This window comes from Toxorhynchites rutilus, chromosome 1 (genome assembly GCF_029784135.1).
Source record: "Toxorhynchites rutilus septentrionalis strain SRP chromosome 1, ASM2978413v1, whole genome shotgun sequence".
Lineage (NCBI taxonomy): Eukaryota > Metazoa > Arthropoda > Insecta > Diptera > Culicidae > Toxorhynchites > Toxorhynchites rutilus.
Window position 1 is genome coordinate 134,488,421 of NC_073744.1, and position 16,197 is coordinate 134,504,617.

Below are 16,197 nucleotides of genomic sequence, written 5' to 3' on the forward strand. Positions count from 1 at the left end.
CGATTACCGTATCTGATTCCCGATCGCTCTGAGCCGTCCAATCTTACTGTGGGGCCTGCTGATGTCTTCCACCGTTACCTTGGGCAGTATTTGACTAGACACATCCTATTATGGGGTAATAGGAATAGAGGAAACATTAAGTCAATCCTTGCGGAATGGAGTTGGAGTGGGGGCATTCACATTCATCTATGTTGGGATAGCATTGAGGTCATATGTTTTATTTACACTAGCAGCATCAGCAGCAGCGATCTAGCGATTTTGCAGGGTTCGTTTCCTGAAGAGGGCTGATGGAATGGATATTTACACTGAATGGTTAATGAGTTTGAGTGTCTGTGAATGGGTTATGGGATGTCCAAGTGTTTTGTGTGGTTCAGATTCGTTCGATATTGGGGGATCAGAAACCAAATAAATTTTAACACGAACAATCAACATCTGGAAGGGAAATATCACTTTCTAATAATTTAAAAAATACCGTTCCTAAAATTTACGCCTATGAATATATATGTGAATAGTTTTCCTGACTCAATCTAGTTATTGAGTTTTTATTCCCATTATTTACGTTTTTAAAAATATTCATAAACCAGGATGGCACTAGCGTTCCCAGTGGAACTTTGGCCTCCTTAACGCAGGTATTAGTTGCGTCATTTTTATTAGTAGTACTTAGTTGAGATTTCTATGCCGGATAAAACGCCTTGAGAATGGAGAATGGCAAGTTCTAGAATGCGCGTGACCATAGTGCGAGCCGGAAGAAATTTCTTTGACGAAAAATTCCCCGACCAGAACGGGAATCGAACCCGAACCCCCGGCATGATAATTGATCTGTTGACCTAAAATAAAATATTAGGTGTTCATTTATAAGATGTGGTTTCTTCCTAAAAGGTGACGCCGTATATGTGATCTCACGCGATGTGATTATTAATTCAAGTTTAATTCCCAAATTACGAGACCGTTTTGATTTCATATTTACATCTCTTTCAATATACGCCACTCCCCTATCCGTAGAACGCTGCATGCGAATTTCCCATTAAACGAAACAGTATTGGAAGACTTCTGATATCTCCATAAATAAACATCAGTGTGTGCTCTTTGAAAATTTTAAAGGACTTCAATCTTATTCTATTTTATTCAGAAATGCACCCTAGAAAACAGATAGTAGGAGCAAAGCAAAATATTTATCGAATATGGTGGATGATGGGTGATTTTGAAACAGCTCTCAGTTGCTTTCAGCTTATCTTGTTATTCGATAGCCACACCTTGAATAACTCTAAGGTCTAACAATAAGGTTGTTCCACCTAGGATTTGAAATTGCGAACAAAATCGCACCACGGTTACATTTGCGCCATGACACACTATCGACTCTCCAAACTGATATTGACCGCTCGCTGGCAGGACCAAGACTGGTCAATAGAAATTACAAAATCTGTTTCTGCGCTCTCACAGTGTTAATTACTCTCTCCAGAGTGTCCGTTCACATGTGGCAGTGTTTGTTATTTGTGTACAACAGACTCCATAGCAAACTTTTATTCTATTCAACAACTATCAACTATTGCACAGGATGCTTGCACTGAGCTGCGTGAGCGATCGGACTTCAAAGCAACTTTTCTATTACTATTAATTAAGTTATACTTTTATTCAAAAGAACTTTATTTATTTCTCGTCGCTCCACGCGGCCGTCCGCGTCGACTGTCATACAAGAACTCTCTTAATGCTAGTTACAAAAGTCTTAAGCTAACTTAGCCAACAGTTTGTGGAGAGTTTCATTGGGAGGAGCCAAGTCGATTTCAAAGGGGAATAGCCAATCAATCGAATGCAGTGTTCGATGTGAATGGTGTCAAGAAATAGAATTGCTTACTGCGCTCATAAGCGCGCATATCGATTTCATGAGAAATCGTAAAGTGTCACGACGACTTTGTGTACGGTCGCGTATTTAATCAGAATAGAACTGGGTTTGTTTTGGTTTCTGGTTTATTGCCTTTAGCTGCGCGCGACATGATGTAAGGGTGCATTCATATCGTCCGCGCATGTTGGCTTGTTTACATGGACGAATGTGGGAGAAAAACAATTAACGAAATAATGCAGTTGCGCTTGAGGAATGTTTCGTGGGAATCGTAAATTGAAGTGACCACGCATGAGTCATTTATTTTGAAACAATCAACTGCTTATGAGGAGAAGGATAATTTGTATATTGGGAGTTTTAAGATGGACTTTGGAACGGGGTTTGAAATCATACTACACAACTATAGCCTCTAACATATGACGTTGGGTGATCGCTGTCTAGAGTCGCACTAATAAGAATGTCGCAGAGTAACGTAATTTATTTCTCCATTACTTGCAACGTGACATGTTGCATCACTATCGCTACATTACTTACTCTTTTTACAGTACAACTGGGAGAGAGATCGTGTATCACGTGTATGTCAGCGTCTTTCGGATCTTCTATAACAAACTGCTAATGAAGAAAATCGTCAAAAACTGAGAGCGCCCTACCGAAACGTTAAAAAGAATGCTTAACTCCAACGACGAACATTTCCGGACAAACCTATTTGTTATGTAGCTAATTACTCTCTGTCCAACTTCTATAAGACCACCCTGATTCTATTTCGTTGCAACACAAACAGTTAGAATTTCAACAAGATACAATCACACATTGTTGAATGCTTAGAATAAAGTATATTTAACGTCAATTTCGTTCAAAAGAGTTGTTTGTTTATTTATTGTGCTTAAATTTGATAATTTCAGTTGTCCAGTTTCTATAAGACCATTTCCAAATTCATAAGTATTATCAAGGGAAGATTCAAAACGATCGGCTGATTTACATGCCAATAATGGGCACCCTTGTCATTTCGGCTAATAACCTGGAAAATTCGTGTTGGAATACTATTTACCAAATGCTGCTGAAAGATTTTCTCGATATTTTTTCAATGTTTCCGAAATTGCGACCTTGAGCTCTTCAATCGTGGTGTACCGTTTTTCCTCAGTGTAGATTCTGCGTAGAAGGATACCCTAAGATTTCCAACATGATTGAAATCTGGAGAGCGAGTCGACCAGTCCGAAAAAAAATAGTTTTTCGTCCCCAATCCATTTCTTAGTTACCTTGCTGATATGAATATGATATGATAGGTGAATTTTTTTGACGATATCCTAGCAAAAACGGTAGGAGAGAGGATTCCAGAACAAGTATGTAATCCTTGAATGATGTGAAAGCTATCTTAAGCTTTCCGGTTGCACAGAATCCCGCACAAACCATGCACGAGCCTCCACCAAAATTCTTGGTTGTAGAATACTGTTCCTTTTTTTGTAAATCACGCTAGTACCCGTTGAAACCATCAGGACCATCATAATTGAACTTTGTTTCGTCAGTGAAGATAACCTTTACATTGGAGAACTTGTCGTTATGGTATATAGCAAAATGTATTCCTAGGGGGGTCTTCGTAGCCACTTGGTTACGCGTTCGCTTACCAAGCGATCGGTCGTGAGTTCAAACTCAGGACCCTCAATTGACCATCTTTGTGTTGTTATAGAATAACTACGTCCACGCAACCATCATCAGCGATGGAAATCGATCCACGGTCGAAATAAGATCGATTCATCCATGCAACTGCTCTGCTCTGCAAGACACATCGGGTTGCTGTTCTATAAATAACTCAACAATGATCAATATCAACTGTCTCCGCTGTCCGGTCTGCTGAACAATGGATGAACAGAAAGAATACCCTTACGCCTAAATGGCTACTACTGTGTAATTTACCATAATGTAATGGAACAGAAAGCTTAACGCCTAAATGGCTACTACTAACGACTGTGTAATTTACAATTTATAGAAACATAAACATATGTACATGTACACGATTAAAACCCGGCTCTGTTACGGCTAAACTGCTAATGAGCCTAATAAATAAATAAATGAGATAAAAAAAAAGTATTCTTTTGGAAACATTCTTTGTCACAGCATAACATGTCCCACTGTCGGTTTATGTGAGCTTTGGCAAAACTCAGACGTCTTCCGATGTGAGATGGTGTAAGATGAGGAACTTTAACCTTTTAAACCCTCTTTAGTGAGGGTTTTTTACAAAAACTTGACGAATTATCACCCGAGTAACATTTAGATTGAAATATTGCTTCATTCGCATAAGTGATTTTGAGGTACTCGAAGCTGTTCTAGCTATTTCCCGCTTATCCCGGTCAGAGAGCTACGATTCATGTGGAGCTCTCTCCTTCTTACCGTATCCTTGAGGATTCGTCAAATAATTGAGCACTACTTGATGGGATCGTCCAATCCGACGAAAAATTTCTCTGATACCAACATTTTCTTGGTGAAATGCATCGATTTGTCTTTCTCTTCTCTCCGTGAGCAATTTTTTTCTGCGGCATTTTCCAGATTTATTGATCAAAACCACTAAAACAGAGAAAAAATGTAACTGATCTTATAGAAACTTGACACTTGAAAATACAAAAACATTCGTTTACGCTTAGCGCTTGCACACATACATATGAAAATCATGCAGTGCATGGTAGTCAGCAATACCAATACACTAGAATATAAGTTTAAGCATTGTTTGTTTACAATGGCACAAAGCAGCAAGATCATCACCTGGTCTTATAGAGGTTGGACAGAGTGTAGGCAGCTCCATAGAAACACTTCAACTTTTGTTATTGCTTTCGCGACTGACGATCAGCGAGAAAGAAATGTCCAAGTCGCTGTTCTTTCGAACTGCGACCGAATGAAAATATTTGGGCTAACCTCAAACGGAGAATGTACTCTCATAATTTTGTGACCATAACGGTGAAGCGGCTGATCTCCAGAGTCACGAAAGAGCTGAAGAATATGCTGACATCCGTCTTTTCACTGATCATGGTTCCAGATTCCCGATTACAGTCACCCGCATCAGGGCGAAGCATTTTTGTAGAATGCATCATAAGTGTAAAATTTCAGAAGTATTTTTCTATTGGATTATTTCTCATAGTTCTTTTTAAACACCATCTGAAATTAGTCCATTTTTTAATGCATACGTTAAGCACTAGTAATGCTTATTAACACATTAAGGACCGCACGTTTTGGGGCAAACTTGTACGCTTCATTCGTTCGGATTCCACGAATGAGATCGTTTTCTTCGGCTTGGATGAGACGAAGGCGAGTCATCGGTGGCCTTGTTAGATTCTTGGCAGGCCAAGGTCTTAGCCATCAAGTGTAGAAAACACGGTTTATTTAGTGATCTATCCGTAACAGACGGAACGCGAAACACGGCAAATCATAAAAATGGAGGCATTTCTTCACATTTGGTAGCAGCAGCGCACTATCACACTATCTTTGTATTTGTGCAATGAGGTATATATGTGGTGGAGTAGTAGGCAGAGTATATCAAGGCGCCTAGAAGTATATCCTAAGGTGGGCCAACATGCTAAAACCAAGGCGCCTAGAAGTATATCCTTAGGTGAGGCCGTTTCGTCACTAAGTTGGTTAGGAGAGCGGTATATGCAAAACGGTACGGAAGAAATCAGAAGGGGAATTATTTGTTTGAAGTGTCAAAGAGACAGACTGATAACGAGCGAGCTTGGGCACAAGCGTATTGTGTTTTGTTTACAATCAAAACACAGTAGACTTCCAAGATGGCTGAAGAGTGGTTTTAGCAAGTTGGCCCACCTTAGGATATACTTCTAGGCGCCTTGGTTAAAATCAGGATCAATTGACGCGCTCATTGGAGCAGGAACGTTTTTCAAACTTTTACGTTACGGTTGCATTATTTTGGGTCCTAATTTTCCGGTACTCCAAAACACAACGCTTGGATGGATCGTCTCGAACACGCCGATGTCCTCGCCGGCCCAACGATACAAGACTCACTTTTGTCGATAATAATGCGTTTTCGAATGCATGCATTTGTTGTCACTTTAGACATTACCAAAATGTATCGCCAGATCACCGTACATCCCGCGGATCAGCCTCTTCAACGCATTTTCTGGCGAAGAAAATGCAACGAACCATTGAAGACGTTTCAATTACAAACCGTGACATACGGCACTAACTCGGCTCCTTTTCTCGCAACCCGAGTGTCGCAGCAGCTTGCCGAGGATGAACAAGATCGCTATCCTCTAGCAGCTCCCGTTGTCCGAAAGGATATGTACATGGATGATTTACTTACTGGAAGGAACTATTTGAATGAGCTTAAACAATTGTGTTCACAGCTAATAAGGATTTTTGAGAGTGCAGGAATGCAGCTTAGGAAGATTTCCTCTAACCATCTAAAGATTCTCAACACAATTGCAACAGAGTTGCGTGAAACCAAAGATTTGATCGAATTTGACTTAGAAGCACCAATTAAGGCTCTCGTATTGCTCTGGGAACCTTCATCCGATTCCCTCCGAATAATCTTGTCGCAACTTTCGAAACTTGGACTGTTAAGTCCTGCTGTTGTACAAGGTAAAATTCGCATTCAATGCCTTTGGAAACTGGAGTACGACTGGGATAATCCATTGCCAGAAAATATTACCTGTGCAACTTACCCCGAAGCGCTCAGCGAAAGACTGTCGAACGAAGATATGTTCGGCTCGCGCTTGCTACGGTGAATGATCGTACTAACCTTATTAAGCTATATTCGCATTAGCGTTTTATATGCCATACATCTTCCCCTATCTCCAGAAAAAAAGAAAGAGTGAAAAAAAAAATAAAATTTGAACGCAATTGCAATTCGATAAGAATATTATCTAAAGATGAATACAATTTATAACGGGACTCCAGAAAGCTTCTCTCACCAAGCTCTAGCAAATATTGCAAAGACCTGCTATGTTACATTCATGGATGAAAATTAGCTTCAAGTAGCACTAAGCTCAAAGTAGCTTTGATTTTTAAAAATGGCCGATGAGCGTTTTTGAGAGATGGATTTACCTTCTACTTGATTACTGGTGTTTGTGCTTTTTGACGTAGGACTACGTCTTTCATTTCTATACCGGGGTGTAAAATCAAAGTTTCGAAAACGAAAGCGTTACGCCGGACACCGAGATTTTGAGCGTTAATAGCTCCTAAACAACTGAACGAAATGGTATGATAAACACTTCATTCGAAAGATAAAATGTCTACGCGTTCTATACTTGTTACTTTCTGATCCAAAAACTTGTTTCAATAGTCTTAAATTTGCCTTCAAAACAGGCTATTGAAATCACCAATCGGTATATAAGCGAGCGCCGCTCGGAAATCCACTCAGTTCTAATTGAACAGCGATTGGAGCATGTTGTCGCTGTTATGGTGAAGCTCTCCGTTTATCATGAAAGCGCGGATGAACGGTGTCACCAAGAGCCTGTTTGTACACCTTAGGCCAGAAGGGAATCCATCAGGAGGAGAGTGATGCCACAAACGGTTCCCCGGGAAGATCTCGAAGCAGCCGCTACACACACATACACATACACGCGCGGAATTCTTTCCGTTTGGATGTCATTCAGCATCGAGAAAGATCCGGAAAATAATCTGCCAGTTCCTCTGGGAATTTAAAAATACATTCATGTGAAAGAGTTTATTTGAATGTTTTCTATCCATGTAACACTGTGACCAAATATGTTTCAATCAAGTGCTATTAACAGATGGTTATCGAGTTGGCATTAACCACTGGTGGGCTTCCAGTATCGAGGATAATGTGGAAATATCTAATCGTTACTGAAAATAATCTGCCAGTTTCTCTGGGAATTTAATGTAACACTGTGACCAAATACATTTGGTTTTGTGATTTTTCAATCAATCGCAATCAACAGGATAGCTTCTGAAGAATATTCTTCCCCATCAGTAGGATATTTCCGTATCCAATATTGGATGCATAAAACCTTGTGCCTCCAACGTAACGCTCTCGTTTTCGAAATCCTCCAAATATTCATTCATTCAGAATGAATTCAGATTCAACTTCAAACAAATGATCTCTAAATCAACGATAGTCCTACGTCACCCTTGCGGTTATACCATAGATATAACCCACTTCCTGTTTTTTTTGACGTTTGTGAGTAAATAACAAGGAACGAAGTGAAATGAAACAAACACTGTGACGTTCACAGTTTGTTATGCAGCAAATTATAATCAAACGAATTTCTTCCACAAGAGCACTGAATCAAAAGTATTTATGCTATAAATCACGCTAATCAATTGTTGCGTTTGAGGCTTATTAGAAATTGATGATCCATGATACATAATATTCACAGATCACGTACGTACTGGAAGCCGCTATAGCCTTTTTTCCGCGATTGAAGTCTTCTACTGCCTTGCATGCAACAAATTTTCGGATTGATTTTTCAGTCATGTGATGTTTTTGCCAACGTGATATTTTTGCCAAATGATACACCCTCTCCACCTGCTTTATTTTTCATTTTATTGTCCTGTGAAGAATCAAGTTTCCGTTTTTCAGAGACGGCGTATCCTTTATAAAGTTATTGACACACATTACCCATCAATGTAATGAATATCAAGGCGCTTTCAGTTCACTACAAAGTTTTCGCTTACCACGGCATGTGAGATCTCTGTGTCGCCTCTCTAAGGTCGAAATTCACGGGTTCAGTGACGCATCAGAGCACGCGTATGGAGCTTTATTTACGTTCAATTTCTTCTGACTAATATGTTGTTATCAGACTTCTCGCAGCCAAATCACGCATCGCACCGTTAAGCAATAAATCGATAGCTCGTCTGGAGCTATGTGCCTCTCTACTTCTTGCCCGATTACTTCAGTCGGCCATGTCTAGCATCAGTATTAATGAAAATGTGTTCTTGTGGACTGACTCTATGATAGTTCTCCACTGGCTAGCATCAAGTCCATCAACGTGGCAAACGTTTGTGGCCAACAGAGTCGCAGAAATTCAGGAGATCACCAGCAACTGCACCTGGAATCACGTTCCGAGCGAACAGAATCCCGCGGAGTTAATTTCTCGGGGACTAGAGATTGGTCATCTTCTGAATAGCTCACTGTGGTGGAACGGTCCGATGTGCCGTGGCCTGAACCACCAGGATATTTTCGCTGCATAAATGAGGAAGTTCTCGAAAAACGCAGAGGAACTGTCCTTACAATTGCCGAGTCGCAAAACACCGAAATAATTTCTCGTTATTCGTCGTTCACAACATTTCTCCGCATCAGCGCACTTTGCCGACGCTTGGTGAATAATTGTCCCGCTCGAATTCATTCAAAATCAAATTCTGATGAAGTGTTCACTCCTCATCGCTCCGGTTTCATAACAGTAGACGAGCTAAATGAAACTCTCCATGCTGTCGTTTGTGAAATCCAGCAAGAACACTTCGTTCCAGAGTTATCTTCACAACAAAATGGAAAACAACTACCGCATTCATCTCCATTGCGATATCTCAACCCAATGTTGAACGCAGGATTAATTCGTGTCGGTGGCCGGCTTAAAAACGCTGAAATCGCTCCAGTCGAGAAAAACCCATTAGTTCTACCCGGAAACCATCCTTTGACAAAACTAATAGCAGAAACCATGCACCGCCAGCAGCTGCATTGTGATCCACAATTGCTCCTGGCAACACTACGTCAGCGGTTTTGGCCATTGAAAGGACCGTAATCTTGTGCGTGCAGTGGTACAGTCCTGCGTAGCTTACGTCAAGGCTCGACCGAGTACTATGGGATCGATACCATCAGTTCGTGTAACGAAATCCTGTGCCTTCAAAAATGTTGGCATAGACTTTGCTGGACCCTTTCACTTGCGACGTGCAGGTCCTCGTTCTGTCCCAATCAAATCGTACGTTGTTGTCTATATTTGCATGGCTACGAAGGCAGTACATCTAGAGCTGGTTAGCGAGCTGACTACGGCTGCATTTATCGCTAGTCTTCGCCGATTCATCGAAAGGCGTGACCGCCCGCAAAATATTTATTGCGATAACGCAACTAATTTTGTAGGCGCCGATAGAGGGCTTCGTGAATTATGCAAGCAATTTATGTCAGAACAATATCGCCATGCAGTCACAGCTGAAGCATCCAACCAGTTCATCAAATTCAATTTCATTCCAGCTCGTTCTCCAAATTTCGGTGGGTTGTGGGAGGCCTGTGTCAAGTCGATGAAGCATCATCTGCGACGAGTCATCGACGACCCAAGAAGCCTTTTGTACCGGATACTTTGGGTCGACATAGTTATATCAGCGTAAACATCCGTTTGCAGTTGCATTTTGTTTTCTGTTGAATTATTTTGATTACGTAAAATTTACTGTGTCGTGATGTCTTGTTCCTCATCTGCAGAACTCCTTGGTCTGGGTGTCTTTTATGTGAATTTTCGTGGGATGTAGAGTAATTAGTACCGGATTTTTTTTTCCAAAATTTCGTTTTTTTTTTCGGAACCACTGTTCCGAAAATACTTAAGTAGCTTAATTTCGATTTATGCACACTATTTTCTTCTAAAATATGGAAACATTCATTTCCATATCATAGATTGAATTTAGATGCCGGTTCATTTGCAGCAGTGAGCCGGCGCAAACAGTAGGCAAGCCATTACGCCATCGCAGTTCATTATCCCCCTCAGAAATTAGTCGATTATGTTGCCATTGCAGATGCATTTCGGTTCATGAGGTGGTGCACATTTGGCATCAAAATTGCCGAAATGGAATTAACGAAAACAAAATTTACAGTCACAGTATCCCGGCCATAAAGTTTATTCATATTCTCAGTCACCTGACTTGAGTTTTCAATGGTGAAATATGGTGGATTTCGTCTTTGCTGTGTTGTTTTATCTTCAATGCATGCTCAAACAAAACTGAATCAAGTAATCAAAAAACTGTTTGAGAGCTGTGTTTAGCAAGAAATGTAATATTTCCAATGCGTAACCGGATCGCATTTGTACGACGCGAGATATCGATCATTTCAACCATATATTGGAAAAATAATCGATATAATTTACACCAACCCATTTTAAAAGCCATCAAACAACCCGGGAACGATTGTGAATGTTAAACGGATGTTTAACATTATTCAGAGAGCGCGATTTTGACGCTCTCTCAATCAGTAACTTCTTGCTGTCCATCTTACCCCACTGATCTGCTCATCTAAATTACCGCTCCGGAGGTCCCGTTTTGACAGCATTGAAGACATAAAAAACGAATTCGCTGCGAGAACCGAAGGCAATTCCTGAATACAGCTATAAAAGTATTTCGATGACTGGGTCCAGGTGCATATTTTGAAGGCGATAAATTCAGATAGTAAATGAAGCATTTTCTTCAAAAACACAAATTCCAGGTATCTATTTGACAGAGTGTGTATGTGTTTCTACCAAAAATTTTACAGTTTATCTAAGCCAAAGCATCCGAAATTGGCACCTATTAACTTGCTACTGTAGATTGGTTGATACAAAAAGTGATCACGAACATACGACCATGTGACCATGTGGTTCATTGGTCATATACCAAAGTTGAAAACTGGAGTATTCAATATCCTGCAGACCCCAACAAATTATGATATTGTAACTGATTTCCCTCATGGTGATTGCTAAACTCGCATTACTACAGTGACCCAATACTCGGATTATCATCTAACATTTTCGAAACTATCAATATTCGAATTCTGTAATATTACTGAAAAAAGACAAGTCGGATATATAAAAAACGTCGTGGTAACGAGGTGTTATTGACAGATGTAAATGATGATCTACGAATGGATGTGAGTAGAGTATAGTGAGGGCATGATGGTCGATTATAAAGCCTAACTACGTTCTACTGTTCTAGAATCAACTATAGGTTACGAGAACTCCAACTCAACGAGACACACTCACAGCAACATACGGTGTGCATAGAATTCACTCATCGTCTGAATGAATAAACAACAGCAGAGTAAAAATACAATCATCTATACTTTTTCAACTGTCAAGCTACGGCTAGTTGGCAAGTCATTCCGCTTGGAAAAGTTACTCACTACAATCGAAACGAAAATGTCACTATTTTTTAAAATTACTTCTACGCACTAATTGAAATGAAACGCAATAACTAACTAACAGAAATTTGGTCTCTCTGTATATTCCGAATTTCATCAGTTCTTGTTTGTGTGTGTGTATCGGTTTTCTAGTGTAGTTGTGGGGTCCTAATTTTGGTTATTGGCTTCACGAACTAGGCGACACATTTTTTTTGTTAGTTTGCTTTTTTTATTCGTCATTTCGACATTGAGTTTGAGCACTTTTCTAGGGTGTAAAAAGCGAACGAGGTTGAGATGTACGAAAAAGAGAACAAAACCTTTTCGAGGTATTCATCGTCGTCTAGGATATCATCAAAATCTTCATCTTTGTCGTCGATTTGGCTAACTTTAGTATAGGAATAGCGGTCGAAGGCCGTCGAGTGTTTGCTAGATGACTGCTGCGGCGGGGAAACCGTAGACGCTCTGGACAGTTTGTTCAGTTTGTAACTGAGCAAGCGCCGGAAGAGGTCAGAGTCGGCGCAGGCAAACCTGGGCAGTGCCTCGGGTTGCTGGGATGAGTTGGATGATGAAGTAATGGCTTGGGGCTGATGGTGATTGGGGTCGTGGTGGTTGGGGTAACGTGATGAAAGAGAAGTAAATTCCGTCAACTGGCTGTTGTTGTTGTTGCTGGTGTTTGATACGGTTAGTGAACATACCTCACCGGTGTCATCTCCGGAGTCGCACAAGTGGGTCTCCTTCGTGAGGGTCACGAATGCTGGAGATGCATCAGCAGATCGGTAGAGGGAGGGAAAGAAAGAGACATTTAGTGAGTGAGAAGGGGCTATATGAATGTTAAAGCATGATTTGAGCTGAAGTTTGTGGGGAGGGGGGAGCAAAGGATCGTTTTACCTTTGCTTGATCTTTGCGCGTACTCCCGGGTCGATGTCAAAGACTCGGTTGATGACGAGCTGCTCGCAATGGGTGGCCTGTGCAGTGGACGCCGCTTGGGACTTTTACGCGTAGGTGTGGTACACGAGAACTTGGAAGCGGCGTGTGAGTTGCACGTTGGGGCTGCATTGTCTTTGCTCGGTATTTCCAGCAGCACTGAGGTTGATTTAGAGGGTGAAAGCGTAGCTCCGGAGCGCGAGCTGCGGCGCTCTCTTCTCCGACCGGTGCTCTTCCGGTGATGTATCGTTGAGCTGCCCTTACCATCGGACGAGGGGAAGTCGTACAGACCGTCCGAGTCGGTAAATGGCAGCTGCTGATCTTTCTTGCCGTAAAATTGCGTGGAGAATCGTTCCATGCTTGCGGTTCGATCACTGGAAAATGGAAGAATAGATGGATGCAGCAAGCGGATGCAAACAGCATCATCTATCGGCGTTTTTGGGCTAGACGGTCGAGCTTCTCGTTACGGGTGATAGAAACAATTAGCGATGCGTTGGAAGCTGTTTACAGTATGAGCCATAGTAGTAAATTATTTTTGATTCGATAGATAGTTTGATTTTTGATTTGTTTCATATCATTTTTTTATATATTTTTTTTGAATTTAGTAATCACGACCTTTCTAACGAACAATCAAGTTTACTCGCACGATCATCCAAAGAAATTTAGTGGCATATAAACAATATCCCCATAATGCATGTCACGTTTTCGTTATTTAAAATCGTTAGTTGTTGGGGAACGAGGGGTAGACGGGCTAGTTAAGGAGAGCAATGATTGTGACATGGAAAAATTGTGTTTTCTAAAGCAAAACATAGCCGTTCAATATACTGTTTTTCAATATACAAATATTCCACAGAAAAAACCTCTTTGATGTTTTTTGTTCGAATGAAAAGCGACCGAAAAGTTGGGTTAAAACGGATGCAATACGTGAGGCGCAGAAGTTCGTCTGTCTATCCACAATCAGTAACTTCTCGCTGTCCATATTACTCCACTGATCTGCTTATCTAAATAACCGCTCCGGAGGACCCGTTTTGACAGCATTGAAGACAAAAAAACAAATTCGCTGCGAGAACTGAAGGCAATTCCTGAATACAGCTTTAAAAAGCGTTTCGATGACTGGGTCCAGGTGCATATTTTGAAGGCGATAATATAAATTTAGATGGTGAAGCATTTTCTTCAAAAACACAAATTCCAGGTATCTATTTGACAGAGTGTGTATGTGTTTCTATCAAACATTTTATAGTTTATCTAAGCTAAATGCTTCCGAAATTGGTACCTATTAACTTGCAACTGTAGATTGGTATTTATAAAAAGTGACCACTACCATACGAAATAAAAAATAGCGTCTGCCAACTAGTGATCTTTGTCAACACTTCGACATGGAAGTTCTGCCTGGGTTGCGGGTTTGAAGATACATGTGTTTGAGATAAAACATACGAATAAGAATAAGAATAAGAATAAGAATAAGAATAAGAATAAGAATAAGAATAAGAATAAGAATAAGAATAAGAATAAGAATAAGAATAAGAATAAGAATAAGAATAAGAATAAGAATAAGAATAAGAATAAGAATAAGAATAAGAATAAGAATAAGAATAAGAATAAGAATAAGAATAAGAATAAGAATAAGAATAAGAATAAGAATAAGAATAAGAATAAGAATAAGAATAAGAATAAGAATAAGAATAAGAATAAGAATAAGAATAAGAATAAGAATAAGAATAAGAATAAGAATAAGAATAAGAATAAGAATAAGAATAAGAATAAGAATAAGAATAAGAATAAGAATAAGAATAAGAATAAGAATAAGAATAAGAATAAGAATAAGAATAAGAATAAGAATAAGAATAAGAATAAGAATAAGAATAAGAATAAGAATAAGAATAAGAATAAGAATAAGAATAAGAATAAGAATAAGAATAAGAATAAGAATAAGAATAAGAATAAGAATAAGAATAAGAATAAGAATAAGAATAAGAATAAGAATAAGAATAAGAATAAGAATAAGAATAAGAATAAGAATAAGAATAAGAATAAGAATAAGAATAAGAATAAGAATAAGAATAAGAATAAGAATAAGAATAAGAATAAGAATAAGAATAAGAATAAGAATAAGAATAAGAATAAGAATAAGAATAAGAATAAGAATAAGAATAAGAATAAGAATAAGAATAAGAATAAGAATAAGAATAAGAATAAGAATAAGAATAAGAATAAGAATAAGAATAAGAATAAGAATAAGAATAAGAATAAGAATAAGAATAAGAATAAGAATAAGAATAAGAATAAGAATAAGAATAAGAATAAGAATAAGAATAAGAATAAGAATAAGAATAAGAATAAGAATAAGAATAAGAATAAGAATAAGAATAAGAATAAGAATAAGAATAAGAATAAGAATAAGAATAAGAATAAGAATAAGAATAAGAATAAGAATAAGAATAAGAATAAGAATAAGAATAAGAATAAGAATAAGAATAAGAATAAGAATAAGAATAAGAATAAGAATAAGAATAAGAATAAGAATAAGAATAAGAATAAGAATAAGAATAAGAATAAGAATAAGAATAAGAATAAGAATAAGAATAAGAATAAGAATAAGAATAAGAATAAGAATAAGAATAAGAATAAGAATAAGAATAAGAATAAGAATAAGAATAAGAATAAGAATAAGAATAAGAATAAGAATAAGAATAAGAATAAGAATAAGAATAAGAATAAGAATAAGAATAAGAATAAGAATAAGAATAAGAATAAGAATAAGAATAAGAATAAGAATAAGAATAAGAATAAGAATAAGAATAAGAATAAGAATAAGAATAAGAATAAGAATAAGAATAAGAATAAGAATAAGAATAAGAATAAGAATAAGAATAAGAATAAGAATAAGAATAAGAATAAGAATAAGAATAAGAATAAGAATAAGAATAAGAATAAGAATAAGAATAAGAATAAGAATAAGAATAAGAATAAGAATAAGAATAAGAATAAGAATAAGAATAAGAATAAGAATAAGAATAAGAATAAGAATAAGAATAAGAATAAGAATAAGAATAAGAATAAGAATAAGAATAAGAATAAGAATAAGAATAAGAATAAGAATAAGAATAAGAATAAGAATAAGAATAAGAATAAGAATAAGAATAAGAATAAGAATAAGAATAAGAATAAGAATAAGAATAAGAATAAGAATAAGAATAAGAATAAGAATAAGAATAAGAATAAGAATAAGAATAAGAATAAGAATAAGAATAAGAATAAGAATAAGAATAAGAATAAGAATAAGAATAAGAATAAGAATAAGAATAAGAATAAGAATAAGAATAAGAATAAGAATAAGAATAAGAATAAGAATAAGAATAAGAATAAGAATAAGAATAAGAATAAGAATAAGAATAAGAATAAGAAT

At 37.8% G+C, this 16,197-nt stretch overlaps 1 protein-coding gene across 8 annotated transcripts in view; it reads right to left on the reverse strand.

Annotated features, from left to right (window-relative positions):
* LOC129762992 (uncharacterized) overlaps positions 1-16,197 on the reverse strand; it is a 464,623-nt gene that overhangs the window by 16,961 nt on the left and 431,465 nt on the right. For 4 of the 8 annotated variants that reach the window (XM_055761656.1, XM_055761657.1, XM_055761658.1 and 1 more), the window contains 4 exons: positions 12,756-13,165; positions 12,563-12,621; positions 12,185-12,451; positions 8-105 (listed from right to left, as the gene is read on the reverse strand). In XM_055761656.1, coding sequence (XP_055617631.1) covers positions 8-105; positions 12,185-12,451; positions 12,563-12,621; positions 12,756-13,165 — 834 coding nt within the window. Of the gene's footprint in view, positions 1-7; positions 106-12,184; positions 12,452-12,562; positions 12,622-12,755; positions 13,166-16,197 lie in introns of those variants that run through there. The other 4 variants (XM_055761661.1, XM_055761660.1, XR_008740772.1 and 1 more) reach the window with 3 other exon arrangements.